Source organism: Danio rerio, chromosome 8, assembly GCF_049306965.1.
Source record: "Danio rerio strain Tuebingen ecotype United States chromosome 8, GRCz12tu, whole genome shotgun sequence".
NCBI classification, from domain to species: Eukaryota; Metazoa; Chordata; class Actinopteri; order Cypriniformes; family Danionidae; genus Danio; species Danio rerio.
The window spans coordinates 55261413-55280798 of NC_133183.1; the positions used below are offsets into that span (position 1 = coordinate 55261413).

General features: G+C 39.3%; 1 protein-coding gene across 19 annotated transcripts in view; it reads left to right on the forward strand.

The window, feature by feature from the left end:
• The window catches only part of LOC141375921 (uncharacterized), a 39399-nt gene extending 20409 nt beyond the window's left edge, over window positions 1–18990 (forward strand). For 6 of the 19 annotated variants that reach the window (XM_073911137.1, XM_073911135.1, XM_073911140.1 and 3 more), the window contains one exon: window positions 89–4927. In XM_073911137.1, coding sequence (XP_073767238.1) covers window positions 100–966 — 867 coding nt within the window. In that variant the 5' untranslated portion in view covers window positions 89–99 and the 3' untranslated portion in view covers window positions 967–4927. Of the gene's footprint in view, window positions 1–88; window positions 4928–13179; window positions 14425–15299 lie in introns of those variants that run through there. The other 13 variants (XR_012384740.1, XR_012384741.1, XR_012384739.1 and 10 more) reach the window with 7 other exon arrangements.
• The last annotated feature ends 396 nt before the right edge of the window (window positions 18991–19386 follow it).

The window sequence follows — 19386 nt, forward strand, 5'->3', positions numbered from 1 at the left end:
ACCGACCTCTTTTCTCATACATGTTTGACTTACTGGCTTTGCTCTTTACCCCGTAAAATGTCGCTTCCGTCTCTGTCCTTGTGTGCAGGAGAAGCATCGATGGAGGCGTTGGAGCTGGAGCTGGAAGAAGTGGAGTCCCAGATTCGCGCGCTGGTGGTGAGAAGGTCGCTGCTACGGGAACAACTTCGTGTTGTACCTAATGCTAAGGCCGTCTCATCACCTAAGGTACGTGGAAATTACAACCACATCATTCCCTCTACCTCAACCCCGCGTCCTTCTCTGTCCAGGCCCAGCGCACCCGGGGCGCGGCTCAGCCAGGCGTCGTTCACGCCGACACCCGGCTACCACGGCGCCTGGGTGCAGCCGCGCAAGGTGCTTACCAGATCCCGGGGCAGAACGTCTCCTCCTGTGTTCGAGATCTCCACGGAGAACCACTTCTCCCCTCTCCGCGAGTCGGGTCCCGATGTGGCCATCATCGGTGACTCGATCGTTCGTCACGTCCGTGCCGCCTCCTCAAAAGGTAATAAAGTACGTACTTTCTGCTTTCCTGGTGCCCGTGTGAGAAATATTTCTACACAGATTCCAACCCTCCTGGGCGCTGCCGAGAGCCCTGGTGCCGTTGTCCTCCACGTGGGGACAAACGACACCGGGCTCCGGCAGTCGGAGATCCTGAAGAAGGACTTCAGGAGCCTGATCGAGACGGTTCGACGCACCTCGCCCGCCACGCAGATCATCGTTTCTGGGCCGCTTCCTACCTACCGCCGAGGAAATGAAAGGTTCAGTAGACTTTTAGCTCTGAATGAATGGCTAATAACATTGTGTAAAGAACAAAAATTGCTCTTTGCTAATAACTGGAATCTTTTCTGGGAGCGTCCTAGGCTCTTCCGTCCTGACGGCCTGCACCACAGTCGAGCCGGAGCTGAACTCCTGTCGGACAACATCTCCAGACTACTTCGCACCATCTGACTAGCAGGTAAAAATTCACACTATAGCCACCTAGACTCTTGTTCACCCCACTTAAACATCAGTAACGCATATCTGGCGAATCCTATAGAGACTGTGTCTGTTCCTCGTATTATTAGATTAAGAAATAAACTTACTGTGTGCTCCAGAAAAAATCTAGTAAGAATCAAACCAGAAAAACCCGTAGAAAGTGAAAATACAAATTTCGTAAAACTTGGTCTCCTAAACATCAGGTCACTTGCACCTAAAGCACTTATCATTAATGAAATAATAACAGAAAACAATCTTAATGCACTCTGTCTCACTGAAACCTGGCTGAAACAAAATGACTATATTAGCTTAAATGAAGCAACTCCTCCAGGATTCTTATATAAACAGGAGGCTCGTCAAACTGGTCGTGGTGGTGGAGTTGCATCAATCTTTAGTGATTTCCTTAATATTAAACAGAGAAACGGACTTATGTTTAGCTCCTTTGAAGTATTATCGCTTAATGTTCAGCTTCCAGATACTATACAAAAACCTATGTTATCTCTCGCTTTAATCACCATATATAGACCCCCAGGACCCTATGTTAAATTTCTAAAAGAATTTTCTGATTTTATTTCTGACTTACTAGTCAAAACTGATAAAATGCTAATTGTAGGTGACTTTAACATCCACATAGATGACGCTAATGATACATTAGGGCTCGCGTTTATGGATTTAATACACTCACTTGGGATAAAGCAAAACGTTGTGGGTCCAACCCATCGCTTAAAGCATACATTAGATCTAATTCTGTCTTATGGAATTGAGGTTATTGACGTAGACATTATACCACAAAGTGATGATATTACAGATCACTACCTCTTACTATATAAGCTGTGTTTACCTGAAATCAGCAAACCCGCTCCAATACTCCGCCCTGGTAGAACTATTGTTCCCTCAACTAAAGATGAATTTATCAATAACTTACCTGATCTCTCTCTATTTCGTAATGCACCCGCAAACTCAAATGATCTTGATGTAGTAACCAGCAGTATGGATGCCATCTTTACTAGCACACTAAATACTGTGGCACCCATCAAATTAAAAAAGGCTAGAGAGATTAAAACTATACCATGGTTTAATAGTCATACTCGTGCGCTCAAAACAGCAACCCGCGCCCTGGAACGTAAATGGAAAAAAACTAATTTAGAGGTCTTTAGAATTGCGTACAAAGACAGTATGTCCAGCTATAGGAGGGCTCTAAAATCTGCCAGGACCGAGCACCTGCGCAAACTGATAGAAAATAATCATAACAATCCTAGATTTTTATTTAACACCATCTCTAAATTAGCTAATAATCGGTCATCCTTGGAACAAACTACTCCACCGCAAATTAGTAGTGATGACTTCATGAATTTTTTCAGTAATAAAATAGAAGGCTTTAGACAGAAAATAGGAGATGCCAAACTTTCTGCACCGGCTTATACTCCAAATCCTGTAAATATCTCATTAAATCATAATAATAACCTACACTGCTTCAAAATCATAGAACATGAAGAGTTAGTAAAAATTATAAATAGCTCTAAACCAGCTACGTGTATGCTGGACTCAATTCCAACAAAATTACTGAAAGAGCTGCTACCTGCTATAGGAGAACCTCTTCTTAACATTATCAACTCTTCTTTATCTATAGGCCATGTTCCAAACTCTTACAAGCTAGCTGTTATTAAGCCTATTATTAAGAAACCTCAACTAGACACCAACAACTTAGCTAACTATAGGCCTATTTCAAATCTTCCATTTATGTCTAAAATACTAGAAAAAGTTGTTCCACTCAATTATGCTCTTTTCTGCAGACGAACAATATTTTTGAAGTGTTTCAGTCAGGTTTCAGGGCTCACCACAGTACAGAAACCGCATTAGTGAAAATAACCAATGATTTACTCTTAGCTGCTGACCGAGGGTGCGTCTCGCTATTAGTTTTACTCGATCTTAGTGCGGCATTTGATACCATTGACCACAATATCCTCATAAATCGCTTAAAGTCTACAGGTGTCCAGGGACAGGCTCTACAATGGTTTAAGTCATACTTAACTGACCGCTACCAGTTTGTGAATCTTAATGGACAGCCTTCACAAATCTGCCCAGTAAAGTATGGGGTGCCTCAAGGATCAGTGTTAGGCCCTTTACTGTTTACAATTTACATGCTACCTCTGGGAGACATTATTAGAAGACATGGGATCAGCTTTCACTGCTATGCAGATGATACTCAATTATATATTTCAACTAAACCTGACGAGACGTCTGAACTTTCTAAACTAACTGAGTGTTTCAAAGACATCAAAGACTGGATGACTGACAATTTTCTTCTCTTAAACTCCGATAAAACAGAATTGTTACTTATTGGGCCTAAATCTTGCACACAGCAGATCTCGCAACTCAATTTACAATTAGAAGGATACAAAGTTAGCTTTAGCTCTAATATAAAAGATCTGGGTGTCATATTTGACAGCAATCTAACTTTTAAAAACCATATATCCCATGTCACAAAAACTGCCTTCTTTCATCTGAGAAATATCGCTAAATTACGAAATATGCTATCCGTCTCAGATGCAGAAAAGCTAGTCCATGCTTTTATGACTTCGAGACTGGATTACTGTAATGCTCTATTTGCTGGCTGCCCAGCATCCTCTATTAACAAACTTCAATTAGTACAAAATGCAGCAGCCAGAGTTCTGACCAGGTCTAGAAAATATGATCATATAACCCCAATTTTATCCTCCTTACACTGGCTGCCTGTTAAGTTTCGTATTGAATTTAAAATATTACTTCTCACCTATAAAGCTCTAAATAATCTAGCTCCTGTTTATCTAACCAACCTTCTGTCTCGCTACAAACCAACTCGCTCTTTAAGATCTCAAAATTCAGGGCTTCTGGTAGTACCTAGAATAGCAAAATCAAGTAAAGGAGGTCGAGCCTTCTCTTTCATGGCTCCTACACTCTGGAATAGCCTTCCTGATAACGTCCGAGGCTCAGACACACTCTCCCAGTTCAAAACTAGATTAAAGACCTATCTGTTTAGTAAAGCATACACTCAATGCATCACCAAGCGGGTTCCACACTGGCTCCTACATCTTGCTTATATACACTATGAACAGCAGCTACGCTAATTATTTTCTTTATTCTCTATTTTCACCTGGGGATACTCATCCCGAGGTCCTCAGATTATGCGGAGTCACTGATTGGATCCAAGACCAGCGACGTGATATTCCCAAGGATTCCATATCCGGGACCAGGCCATATCCTGAGCTGCTGCTGCGCTGATGGTGGTGGGGAGTGGAGAACATGAGTCTGATTCCAGCGACGCTCCAGGGACAGACGAGTCTTCGCTGAGGCCATCTTCCAGCCTAAACCACGACGAATGAAGTTCTGCACTAGACTTTTGGCCAGCGGAGAAATTAAAATGGTCGTGCCCAACTGAGTCTGGTTCTCTCAAGGTTTTTTTTCTTCACTCCCATCAGGTGAAGTTTTTTTTCCCTCTCCGCTGTCGCCACTGCCTCGCATGGTTCAGAATTGGTAGAGCTACGCATCGATGAATTGGCTCTTCAGTGTTTGAACTCTCAGTAATGATTAAATCACACTGAACTGAGCTAAACTGAACTGAACTTAAACACTAAAAACTGAACTACACTGTTCCAGTTACTGAACCACACTGTTCCAGTTACTATGACCATTTATGTGAAGCTGCTTTGACACAATCTACATTGTAAAAGCGCTATACAAATAAAGCTGAATTGAATTGAAATCCAGGACAATATCCATGTTTAAGTCATTAAAACTGCTGTAATTGAAAGGTTAAAATGTAGGCCGTAAAAAGAACTTGTGCACATGATTAAGAGCCACGCTACAACATGCTAGCTATTACAACCCCAAATCAGAAAAAGTTGAGACAGTATGAATAACACAAATAAAAGAAAGTAAGTAGTGATTTCCAAATTTACTTGTATTTCAAGTTTGTCTGGTCAACTTAATTTAATTTGTAAATATGCATCCTTTCTTGTCATTCAGACCTGCAACACATTCCTAAGAAAAGTTGGGATAGGAGCAGTTTAGGGCTAGTAATCAAGTAAATTGGTTAAATGATGATGTGATTTGAGACCGATGATATCAACAGGTGATTGTAATTATGATTTGATTCAAAGGCAGTATCTAAAAAAGGTCTTGTCCAGGGGTGGGCAAACTCGGTTCTGGAGGGCCAGTGTCCTGCACAGTTTAGCTCCAACTCTAATCAAACAAACCTGCTTGTAGTATTCTAGTGATCTTAAAGACACTGATTAGCTTGTTCAGGTGTGTTTGATTAGTGTTGGAGCTAAACTGTGCAGGTCACCGGCCCTCCAGGCCTGAGTTTGCCCATCCCTGGTCTAGTCCTTTAGGAGCATAGATAGGCAGAGGATCGCCAGTTTGCCAGCAAATACATGAGAAAATTAATGAAATGTTTAAAAACAATGTTACTCAAAGAAAGATAGAAAGATGTTTGGATATTTCACCTCCAAACAGCGTAAAGGACAGGGGTGTTAACCTAAAGTCAATCACCATGATTCCGATCTCTCAGGCAGCATTGCATCAAGAAGATTATTCGTTCTTCTGTGATCCCACCTTTAAAACTGAAAAGTGCGTTCAGATTTTAAAAAACAATCCGCTTGTTAAGTGGTGACGCAAGTAATACTGTTTCGTTATAATCATTAGTTTATGATCACTTTTTATTCCTATCACGCAAAAACGTAATTTTATATAAAGTCATAGTGTACACAACAATCTCTGGGCTTGCTGCTTAACAAATGCTAAAATTGTAACAATTTATAAAAAAATGAATCACTTTCTGGCTATTGGATATTAGGCATGGACATATATATTGCAATCGTGATTTTCGAAAGAATTAAATCGCTTTGTAAACGTTTATTATTAGCATTTTATGAGTCTCCCCATTCAGTTGAATAGAGCGCTTGGACCCGGAAGCCGCTTTACGTGATGTCACCCTTAACAAGCGGATATGCTACCTTCTTTTCCAAAGATGCCCATGCATATATTTCAACAAGACAATGCAAAACCACATTCTGCACACATTACAAAATCCTGGCTATGGAGGAAGAGGATACTAAGCAGATAAGACTTCTTTTGCAGGAAGAATGAAAAAATATTACACCTAAAACACTTTCATTACTCTTCAGTCCCTAAACATATTGTAAGTGTTGTGAAAACCAATGGCAACATTACAAAGTGGTAAATGCTTTACTGTTCCTACTTTTTTTAAACTGTGCTGCAAGAACTAAAATTGGAATACATGTTTATTAAAAAAATCATGAGGAGCACATTAAATAATGTTTGTTTTATTGTCTGCAATGAATTAAAAGTCAAAGTAAACTTATAAATATGAATCTGATTTGAGAAAGAATGCAGAAATGCTAGTGTAATGTCTCCACAGTCCAGACCTGAGTATTATATACAGTATAGGCAGTATGAAATTCTGCTGGAGAGACAAAGAAAGATAGAACATGCTAAATCTAAGAAAGAACTCTCAGAAAGGCTCAAAGTTGCTTTATATTAAATGGCACATAATTTCAGTAAAGACTCAACAATAAAGTTCAAGCTGTTGCTTGGTGCTAAAGAGGTCACTTTAAAAAAACTTTTGTTTGCTAGTCTTTTGATTGCAAGTAATTTTGTTCTGAATATTGTGTACATCAGGGGTGTCCACACTCTGTCCTGGAGGGTGAGTGTCCTGGAGAGTTTAGCTCCAACCCTAATTAAAACACACCTGAACAAGCTAGTCAAGCTCTTACTAGGTAAAACTTCCAGGCAGGTGTGTTGAAGCAAGTTGGAGCTAAAGTCAGCAGGACACCGCCCCTCCAGGACCAACTTTGGACACCCCTTGTGTACATATTTCCCACATTTTCTGTTTGTATATTAAAGGTATAGTTTACCAAAAAGTAATGACCAAGACAAAACTTCTGACATCTTAAAAAAAAAAAAAAAAAACTTACCGATCGATGAGATTCCGCTTAACCGATTCATTTGTTCATTAATTAATTTATGAATAGATCATACAATCTAAAAAACAAGTCTGAGCTACTCAAACTTTCCTTTCAGGTTATGCTATAAGAAAAGATGTTGTTTTAAAAAGAAAAAAAAATGGTTCCTAAGACATAATTAGTTATAAAAAAAAGATTTATGTGTGTGGCAACAATGCATCACAGCTAATATTGCACCCCAAGACTGTATATTTGTCATTAACATTTGGAAAATCTTAGCCAATCTTAGTCTCAATAATTTAAATATGAATTGAGAAAATGTGGAAGTAAATGGTAGTTATTATTTGTTTACTGATTCTTTTCTAGGTTTCTACTCGTAGTCTTAACCAGACTGACTCAAATGTCGCTATTTTCCCTGGAGACTGGACATTTAAGCACATTTGATCTAACACAGAGAGGCCACTATGGGATTCTCTTTCAAGCATATTTATTGGTGTCTCATCATGGGATACGCCCCTTCTGTGTATTCCTCAGAAGCCCAATTCCATTACGCCAGCCCCGATTGGCTGGCAAACATGCTGTTTGCATCTGGGAGTGGCTCTCCCTCTGAGTATAAAGATGCACTCCAACTGGGCTTTTCCTCCCATAGACTTCCATTCATACACACGCAAACGCGTCAGACCGGAAACGCAGGGTCATGCGTCAAGTTTAGCTGGTCGCTGCGGTGCAAAATTCAGCTTTGTGAACTCTGACCTGCGAAATTGCATGACTTGACTGCGTGAGACAAGGATCAAAACCTGACCTCTCTGGACAGAAATTTAAAACATGGAGCAATCGCTCGCTTTTTTAAATGTCAAATAAGCTTGTTTAATCCTGCCCCTTTTTGCAGCGCCGCATGACAGAATATTTTTATAATAAAATTATTTTTAGTATACTTTTAGTGATCTGCTTGAGGTAGGTCAATTTATTTTTATGCTTTTGATGAAGTAGCATTCAACTTAAGCTCTTTAGACCATGCGCCTGACGTTTCTCAGTGTTTTGCCGCAATGTCCTTAAATAAATAATTATTTAGGCCTATTTTAATAACTCATTTATTTTTCATTATTCGTTTATTATTATGTACAATAATTGAGACATAAAATGAGATAGTAAAATATAATCAACAACTAACATGTAAATAAAAACAAATGAATCGTCTTTTCTTAGTCGTATCAAAATAGCAAACACTGAACATCTCTCTATATTTAGGTTAGGACCGCTTTATTTATTTAAGACTACTTATTTGTACTGAATGTTTGTTTTTTCATTTAAGTTGTCTTTTATTTCTTCAATTCTATTTTCCAAAACGATTCCTTTTTGCACTTAACAAGTTTACAATAAAGCGTGTTAACAAATTTTAAATGGTTAATGAAGGAATTATAATGCTTTGATTTGTTTAATCTCATTTACAAGCACAGTAGCATATTTAAAGCTGCTGTATAGGCTATTTCTGTCCGTTTGCGGCGGCTTATTCACAAACTGCAGTCATACACTAAAAACAGAGTGGCAGCAATTTCTAACGGCGGCGGTATAAGCTCCGGCGGTAATGGCCACTTTGAACTCTCACCTACTGTAGCTAATATAGAGGAGGCTTAGGCCTGTCTTAGGGTTCTTTAGCACATGTGAATCGATTCAGTTGTTCCGAAACAGAGATTACAATTGTTACATTTTTGCTCTTTGCTCTTGGAGCGGTTCGCTTTCACACTGCAAAGTTTCTAATCGGACCAAAAGAGCTAAAACAAGTCACGTGCGAGTAAACTCTCCTCACGTTGGTCAGAGTGTCAGGGTTTATTTTGCAGCATCCCGCTAAGCAGTCAGGAGAGGTGGTGGTTTGGTGGTGATTGACAGGGTGCGCGCGCGACGTGTCTGAGGAGAGACGCGGTGGGGAGGGGTGAGAAGGGTGCGCGACGATGCCTATTTGAGGACCAGGAGGGAGACGCGAGATTACCGGGAGATCATCACTCGTTTGCGGGCATCCGGAGACTCGCGAAATTTCCCGCCATACTCATAATTATCTCTTCATATAGCCGTAAGCCTATTACATATCCATAAAACACTGTGATATAACTGCGCTCGGATCGGATCGCTTTCTAACTCCAATCAAACCGCTCCAGGGTTTGTTTCAATCGAGCCGAGACCACCTCATTCAAGTGATCTCGGAGCGATTACTTTGGCGCGGAACAGAGCGCGATTGCCCTGTTCACATATGCCAAATGAACCGCGCTAACTGGGCAAACGAGACAAGTTCCGAAACAAAAGTGTAGGTGTGAAAGCACCCTTACTGCTGTAGGGCCACCAAATAAAAGAGGAGCTGCTCTGTCCCTAAATAAAGGCTCATCAGTGGTTGAATTATTTGCTTAAACCACACAATCTGTCACAGTTGTGGTTGTTGTCTGGTAGCTTTGGGTTCTTTTTATGCTTTTTTGTTTTGCATGCAGATGAAGTTCTTTCTGCCTCAACAAACAAGCAGTGTAGGAATTTGTCTGCACTTTTCCATATTTAAACTTCATTATTGTATCACAAAACAATATTTTATTTATATATTTTAATTCTAATGTAGCTGTGCATGGTCCATCTTCAAAGACAAATAAAGTCACGAGCATCACTTTAAACTTTTCTCTACAAATCCTGAACCATGCAAGCCAGTGTCAACAGCGGCGAGGAAAAAATTTCACCAATGGGCAAAAGTTAAGAATTAAAAACCCTAAGTGAAGGTTGGGCATGACCATTTCTCCTATGGCCAAACTTTTTGTGCAGAGCTGCAGTCTAGGCGCCAGAGGCTGGAGAATGCTGGACTTCAGAGAAGACACGTCTGTCCCTGGAGCCTCACAGGAATCAGTCTCGGGCTCTTCACTCCTCCTCCTCCATGATCACCACAGCAGCTGCTCAGGATACGGCCTGGTCCAGGATTATGGAACTCTTAGTATCATCTCGTCTCTGGTCTTGGATCGAATTAGTGGTGCTGCATAGTCCCTGAGGGCCTCGGGATGATTATGCCCAGGTGGAAATGATTATGCTGTTTATAGTGTATATAAACGAGATGCAAAAACCTGCGTGGGGCACATTCATGAATCATACCGCTATGTGATGCACTGTGTATGCTTTGCAAAAAAAAATGTTGCCAGTGTGTCTGAACCTCGGACATTATCAGGAAGGCTATTCCAGAGTGTAGGAGCCATCAATAAGAAGGCTCAACTTCCTTTACTCAACTTTGCTATTCTAGGTTCTACCAGAAGCCGAGTTTTGAGATCTTAGAGAGCAGGTTAAATTGTAGCGAGACAGAAGGTTGGTTAGATAAACATGAGCTAGATTATTTAAATGGCACATAGGTTACCCTTTTATTCATATTTATAAGTCTTTTGTGTTCCCAGAATGTGTCTGTTAAGTTTCAGCTCAAAACACCCATCAGAGTATTTATTATAGCTGGAAAAAGGTTGTTGCTGTGTTTTTTTGCACTGGGCACTGGACTCAATTAAGGCTAGTCATCCCCGCCCACCATTCCCACGTGCCTGTCAGCAACATGCCTCAATCGCCGCCCTCGGCTGCCTCAGGAAGCAGATCTCACTTAAGGTTTGTGAGAAATACTTTTGTAAGAACTTTACCAATCAGTATTTGATGAGTTCTTGCAAACACAGCGCAGACACACACATATCGTAGACACGTAGTGCAGACACACGCACATACATAGTGTAGACACATAGCACAGACACTCACGCACACATAGCATAGACACGCACAAGTTGAAATATATAATTGAGTATCATCTGCATAGCAGTGAAAGCTGATCCCATGTCTTCTAATAATGTCTTCCAGGAGTAGCATATATATTGTAAACAGCAAAGGGCCTAAAACTGATCCTTGAGGCACCCCATACTTTACTGGGCTGACTTGTGAAAGCTGCCCATTAATAATGTTTTTTTTTTTAGCTTTCTCCATAAATAAACACACATGTACCAGTTAATCGTGGTCTTATTAGGCTTAATACCAACTCTAATTCAAAGTTCAGCAAAAAAATTGGACATAAACATGACAAACACTATTTTATTTTTCAACAAAATATTTCACTTCCATGGCCAGGACAGGGTGCTTTCTGCTCCACAACTCATGATGCGATCTAAAGTAAAAACAAAATCAAATTTATTTTCCAAAAAAGACAAAAAAACAAAAACAGAATTAGACATTTTAAAACAAGTTTTGTTGATCTTAGGTACTGTAAACCAGTCATGGAGGAGAATCTGCTCTAGAGGTATCCTCTTGCTGGGATCGACAGGCATTTATGGCTGCATTCTGAAAGACAGGAATACTATTTGACTATTTTTGACTATTACTTTAAACATCCTTTACACTTACTGATTATGGATATCTGAGCCAGCTGGCTTTGTAAGACAATTTTTTTGAATGATTGTTACAATTTTTTTCAAGTTCTAACAAACTTGATAACGACGGTAGATACCACAGCCAATGCTGTATCTTTTCCAGATCAGTGTGGTCCGGCATATATCCACACACACTATAGCGTACAGCAGCACTCCTAGTGAAAACACAGTTGCTGGCCGTGCATAATACTTGCCCGTTTCAAAAAATTCAGGAGGGCAGTACATCTCTGTGACTGGAGGAAGGAGATTTGCATGTCTGAGTTACAAAAGTTTGTTTCTACTGTATTTAGCATCTTAAGCGTCATGACACTAAAGTTTTAATACTATACATACAACTAAAGGTGTTGTATACTTTATTGTGAAACAGGTTCCCGCAGCCGAAGTCAATGAGAGTAACATCCATGGTGTCTGTGTTTATTAACAAGTACTCCAACTTGATATCCCTGTGGAGAACTCCACGTCTGCAGCAGGTCTTAGCTGCCTCAATTACCTGCTGCATCACATGCCGCGCAAACATTTCCTCGAAGATGTTCCCACAGCTCTTCAAAAGTTTTATCAGACTGTGGCATGACAGATGGCGCTGCAGGACCATTACATAATGGTCGGGAAGTTCTTGCCAATCCAGCAACTCAATTATGATGGGTGAGCTGGGACCCTTGTTTGCCAGAATTGTCAGGCCGATCAAAACTTTATGGATTTTATCCTGTGTTTACCAATAGACCACAAGAAGCTGTGGAGACATCTATAACTGAGTCCAGCACTGAAGATGAACATTCAGGATCTTCTGATTCTGAGTCAACTTCTGATTTAGATTGTGGGTCAACTTCTGATTCAGACTCACCAGACCAAAGTCTACACCGCCCTCTAACATTACGTAATAAGATGAGATGAGGCTACGAGAAATGAATGTCGTTCCCTCATAATAGCATCTGGTGGCCACGACAAAAGGATGTCCTTACCTCGACAAAATGATCTAGTGACCACGACATAATATGATGTTCCCACGAGTTTAGGCTATGTTGTGTCCACGACAAACTTAAGTGAACTGACCAGGTCCTCTCCTCTCGGTCCCCTTTTGGATCAGCTAGATAATTAGAGTTTAATCTAAACTCTGCAAGGTCATGGCTCTCCAGGTACTGAGTTCACACTCCTGGCCCAAAAACTGTCTACAGTTTGCATTAGCACAATTATAGCTTGCCTTGTCCTGTTGCATTCTATGAATATGGTCTTCTGAAACGCGTCGGTTTTGGAGACAACTCCAAAATTCCATGCTAACATTATTCCAGTTGACTTAACGGTTAACTTCAGGCTGCCGTGATCGGATGCTATGTAGCAAGTAGCTCAGTCAACTAATGGCTGACTTTGCCACGTCACTTCACAAACGTACAAGTAACGTATGAGTAAAGATGTTGTTATAATGAGAAAAGATCTTGTTCAAACGAGAAAAGATCTTGTTATTATGACATAGCTGAGTGGAAAAAAAAATATGCGTGGCAGCAATGTATCACCGTAGTTTTGAGCACATGGGGTGGCCACTGCTTTTTTAGGGGGTCCGCACACACTGCACTCAAATAATAATTTAAAGAATTTAAGTTTTACTTGCAAAAACAATGCTGAATTCATTTACAAAAACATTATCACAAACAATATATATATATATATAGTTAAAAATATTTACTATTTTCCCAAGTGTAAACTACTACTACTGTAAGAAAATATTAGTATTCGGTACAAACTTTCTGTATTATCTTTGCTTGAACTGGCCCGATCTAATCCTGTTTATATGAATTGAACCTGCTCCCATCCAGGTTTAAGCTACCAGAACTGTTGCTATGACAACAACTCTCAAATCAGTTTGGAAGGACGAAACTATCCTGGATTGGGTCAAATCGTCAATGACCAAATCCAGCTAACTGAGTAATCCACGTACGAAGAACGGACCCCTGGTCCTAAATACAATCTATTGCTGGATTTGCTGTCCTAAAATGCGGATTACTGGTCCGTTGATGTGGATCATGTGGTGACTCTGGTCATTGCATTTTATCCTGTGTTTACCAATAGACCACAAGAAGCTGTGGAGACATCTATAACTGAGTCCAGCACATTCTGGATATTCTGATTCTGAGTCAACTTCTTATTCGGATTCCGAGTCAACTTCTGATTCAGACTCACCTGACCAAAGCACGGGTAGTCAGACTGAAATGAGAAGGGGTCTTAAAAGATAAAGACAGACCTCTGACAGGTCAGAAAAGGAAGAGATCAGTCCACCTCTCTGATTCCTCCAGTGATTCTACTCAAGCATCCTTTCAAGAAACATCCAGAGACAACAAACAGCCTGGACCTTCTTATCAGGCCAACAACACTGAAAATATGACACCTGATATACAAACTTTGGGAAGTCTGGCTGAAATGAGACGGGTTCTTAAAAGACAAAGACAGACCTCTGACAGGCCAGAGGACAGAAAAGGAGATCAGTCCACCTCTGATTCTTCAAGTGATTTTTCTCAAGCATTCTTTCAAGAAACATCCAGAGAAAATGAACAGCCTGGAACTTCTCATCAGGCCAACAAAATCCAATCTTTGAGAAGTCAGGGTGGTCTTAAAAGAGAAAGAGACAACAGTTCAGAGCAGAGAACTGAAAAAGAGGAGCTCAGTCCAGCTGTCTGATACTTCAGATGATTCCCTCAGTTCATCTAAAAGAAATGAACAGCTTGATCCTTCTCACAAAAGCAAAATGAGTCAAGGCATGGAGAGAAAAGAAAAAGAAATGAAAAAACTTCTATCAGGAGGAAAAGAAGGAAATTCGAGCACCTCTCTGATTCCAATACTTCAAGTGTTTTCTTCAGCTCAGTCTCTTCATCCCTTAGAGAAGAGATAACAGATGATGACCAGCTTGGACATTCTCATCAGGTTAGAACAGTGAGACAAAAAAACATTTTAAAGGAAAAAGGCCTTTAGCAAGCTGGAATTTGAAGAGTGGGAATGGAGTTCAGACAACTGCTCAAAGTTAGACTGAAGTGGTTTTCACCAGTTTCACCGTCTCCAAAAATTTGGTAGGTGTATGCTGAATTATTCTTTACTGTTGAGTTGTGAGGGCATTACATGTAATAGTATTGTCAATGCTACTTCTTATTTTAGCAGACATGCGATGTCCAATTTTCTAACTTATACTAGTGCATTTTTTTTTTTATAGGAAAAGGTACATACTTTTAGAAGACAGAAGAGTACACTGTAAAACACAAACAGATAAAGTAACTCAACACATTTGAGAAAACCAATTGCAACAAACCATTTAAGTAAAAAAATAATAATAATTTATATGAGGACTGTGATCTTACTCCATTTAGGTTGAATTAATAAGTGAACCAGCAACCTTTGTTATACTCATTTCAGCATACTATGATTTGGGACATGCTAATTCTAATATTGATGACTATTTAAAATTAATACAGTATTCGAATAGGGACACAACAATAGTCCACGTTTTCAAAACTGTGGCGTCATTATTATTTTGTAAACAAAACATTTCTTTATTGTGTTCTTTTTAGAAAAGGTATATACAATTTGCAGTTCTCTAAGACCTAATTGTATTATGTGGTGGGGCGCCAGGCAGATGCATTCACTAAAAATGCAGCTTGCCCAACATTATGCCCCAAAAAGTTTGCACACAGCACACCTGGGGTGAATAAACCCTATTGGAAAAATCTACCAACTTGCCAAGATAAAAGAGTTGCAGAGAAGTTTGTGTTTGGAAACAGACCATTGTAACACATTGTGTTGTTATTTTTGTTAACACTTTTTACAATGATAGTTTTGTTTGTAAATGCTATTTAATTTAAATATTTACATGAACTTAGTATGAAAAATGTTTTACAGCATGTATTATTCATATTGTAACATTTTCTAATGCAAGTTCTCTCACCTGCAGCTTCTCCACGATAGACGTCCAGCGCTTTCCAGCCTAGACTAGACTAAAGCTCTGTACAAGACGTTTGGCCATAGGAGAAATGGTTGCGCCCAACTGAGCCTGGTTTCTCTTGAGGTTTTTTAATTCTTTACTTTTGCCAATTGGTAAAGTTTCTTTCCTCACTGCTGTCGCCACTGGCTTGCATGGTTCGGGACCTGTGGAGCTGCGCATCGATGGATTTGCTCTTCAGTGTTTGAACGCTCAACAGTGAAAATTAAACCACACTGAACTGAACTAAACTGAATTGTAACACTGAAAACTGAACTGACACAATTTCTATTTATTATAATCTTCAATTTGAAGCTGCTTTGACAGTCTACATTGTAAAAGCGCTATACAAATAAAGATGAATTGATTGCATTATTAAAAGCTCATATATGACCACATTTGCAAGATGTACCATAAGTCTTTGGTGTCTCCAGAATGTGTCAGTAAAGTTTCAGCTCAAAATACCCATCAGATGAATTATTATACAATGCAGTATATGCTCATTTTGAGCCTAAAGCAAAGTGTTGCTGTTTTTGTAGCCTCTGTCTTTAAATGCAAATTAGCTGGTTTACAATTTACAAGCAAAATTCTTTTCAGAAATTTGTTGAAAAATTACAACATAAATATAGTAAAATAACAATATAACTAGGGTCATCCATGCCATCATCAAACAGCAAAATCAGCAAACCACCCGTGGCGCACACACACAAACACTCATGTCATGTTGCAGTATATGTCCGCGTCTAAGCTCCAGCAGTCAGCGGGTGCTTTGAGCACAAAACCCTAGAGAGCAGTGCAAGTGGGACAGTTAATCAAGGATGTACCGCTGGATCGATCTTACTAGAGTTGTTAAACCTGATATTTAATTAATATTGTTTCTATCTTACAACTTTTCGGACTTTTGAATCTATCAGGTAATGTGTCAGTGTTATTACACTGCTTCAATAATACGACAACGACGATGTCATTGTATTGTAGGTTCACGTAATGGGGACAGATCATTACTTCTGAAAAATAATTATGGCGTATGATATGTATTTAAAAAAAATATTACCATTAAGCAAAATTTCATCGATGCCATTGCTTGAATTATAGTATGTCTTTGCTCCACAGTCAAATTCCCTCCCATGCACAGTATAACCCTGTAAAAAGTGACAATTAATAATAATTAAATTATTCAATAGTTGTTTAAGAAATAAACTTATTATTGAACTCAGAAGTTAGTATATGATGCGAAAAAAAGGTAAAAAAAAAATAGCATGTTCGTAACTTGATTGACATTTCATTGATCATCCAATTATATTCATGTTAAGTGAAAGCCCGAACCATCACGTTAGATGCTAATGGGAAAAGCCATGTTGATTTTTTTTTTCTCCGTGAGTGCAAGGAGGCAAACAGCAACGTAAAGGATTAATTGACCCTTCGCTAAGCCCTGTCCTCCTTAGTTACTGTTGCTACACCTATCAGGCTTTTGTGCCCGGCACGGCTTTTACAGTGTGCATGCACCAGTGTCAGACATTCCCAGGGATATGTAATTTATGGCGAACAGGTGAGATATCTGAGAAAGCCAGACAAAAAAGGACTGCAGTATGCATTACTGGGGTATATTCACGACATAAAAGGCAACCGATTAGAGAATAATTCAGTCAAAATTGAAGCTAGCTTGTGACAGTCGTCATTAGAATTCTTTATTATTATATGAGTGACGTCTGATTGGATTACAGCTGTCAGCTGATGCAATGTTATTAAGAGCGCCTTGGATGGAGGTTCACATTAGTGATGGTGAAATGAAGCTTTCTGAACCAGTGAAGCGATCGACTCAATTGTATTGGAAAAAGGTTCGTTACTCGAAGCTTTCTAAATCAGAGCTCGATGAGGACCTCTTCTGGTTAAAGTGTGGGAAAGCACTGTGTTGCCATAATGTCAAATGTTCACAACTGACCAACTCATCCATGTAGTAATACAACAACAGCAATATAAACAAATTACTCAATTACTGTAGTTTTACACATAAGATATATTACATTTCACCACTGATGACTGTAGTAACATCCAAGGTATTCAAAAGTTTATCATATTACAACTAATCCTGTTCCAAGCGGGGATCGAACCAGTGATTCCTGCATGGGAGGCGAATGCTGTAGGAGGAGGCTATGTGAGTGATGTGTTTGGGCGACACTCGCCAGCTGGTCTCTGTTAAACACTATACTACAATATGCAGTGGTTTTCTTTAAAGATAGTTGTAAAAAAATACGCTAATACACTTAAGTATGGTTCAAAACCTTTTAACTATAAATTACTATTGTATTTTAGTTTTATTACTGGTGTGTGAGTCAGGTGCAGTGCTTTGAAACAGTAGAAATGTATGTAATCGACACCTAATCTCTCGCTATACACTTTACTAACCCATAAGGGTGTTTAAACCTTTGAATCAAAATTCGAAGCAGTCACGTGGGTATAGGCGAAAATGAAGCTTCGGACGTCACTGATCACGTGATGATGGCAAAACAAATCAAGCTCCGGTACACTGCTTCACTGCAAGATGTATCTTTTTTTGATACATGCTTTGAAGCCTCGGCGCACAACTTCACATCACTAGTTCACGCTCTCTCTCATTCATTCCTTGTCACGCAGTCAGCATGCAGGTGATTCCGGGTTATGGAGGGGTCATGCAGACTGTGTGTATGTAGCGAGCGTGCTGCGTAAATGTTTTTTCGAGTCCGGTTTGTAACAAAATGTGTGTTTTCATGTTGGTTGGTCTTACTCTGAGGGAGTGGCAATGTTTCTTGAAGTTAGGCGCGGGATCGAAAGTGCGAGTGTATGAGTATGTTTTGATGCAGACATTGAAGCAGCGACATTTGTGAATGAAAGAGTTTATTATTTTGGCGGAGGTTTTGTTTTTGATGCGTAGTAAATGTATCATGCGTTCTGGTTTGTTTGTGGAGTGAGGCGCGAGTTTATTTTTATTTTTGGCGCTCGAGTTGCCTATTTTGTTTTGGGTTTTTCATTTATTTGTTTGAATGTTTGATCCCTGCTGTGATCGGGATTTGTTTGTTGCAGTTTTCTGGGCCCAGTAGCATCAAAGGGTGATCGGGTAAGCAAATGTTTTCTTTTTTGTTCGATTATCTTGTTTTGCTATTTTATAAATGTGTTTGTATGTCCAAATTTTAATTGAGATGGTAGAGTAACCATTTGAAAGTGCAGAGTTTACAATCGTTTCAGCGTGCACGAAATGAAAATCTACTTTAGCATATACGGACTGAGAGACATTTCAAGTGCATTGATTACCCGATTGATTTAGCGTGCACAAATGTAAAATCTACTTTAGCGTATATGAACTGAGAGACATTTCAAGTGCATCGAGTTTACAATTGCTTCAGCGTACACAATTAGAAAATCTACTATGTGAAAACTTGTATAATTGAGTTTTATAATTTCAATCATGTGTGATTGGTTTAGACTTTAAATATCATTAGGTTTGTGGGAATTTGATTAATATTGATTTTTGTATATTCAGAAGTGGTTTACTTGATTTATATCTTTATGGTTGGTTAATTTATCACCCGTTGATTGTTTTTGTAAAAGGTAATTAATGGGTATTGTGCCCAGGCCTGAAAATTTAAGTTTGTTCGGTTTATGAGTTTAACTAAAATCTATTGAAGTTAAAGCTTGTTGTTTTTGTTTTCTTCTTTATTAATATATTGATCTGTTTGTTGATTGAACGTTTGATTTGGTTCACCTGATTAAACCAGGCATCTGTTGAAGCTTAATTTTTCATTTTAGAAACTGTAGTAGGGTTTTTTCAACCCCTGCCGCCCAACCCACTTTATTAGCCAAATACGGCTACAAGCTTAGCCTATCCGCCTCATACACTGACCATTCAACAGCTTAGCTCATGTTCAGCAGGAGAGGTAACATTTAAAAATAATCCAATAATAACTAATTAAACCGTGATTTCTCATTTTTTTGCCAAAAAGCCTGATAAGACTATTGTCATGCAATGAAGTATAGCGTTACTAACCGACGAGGAATCGCACATGACAGTGCTTTTACATAGTTC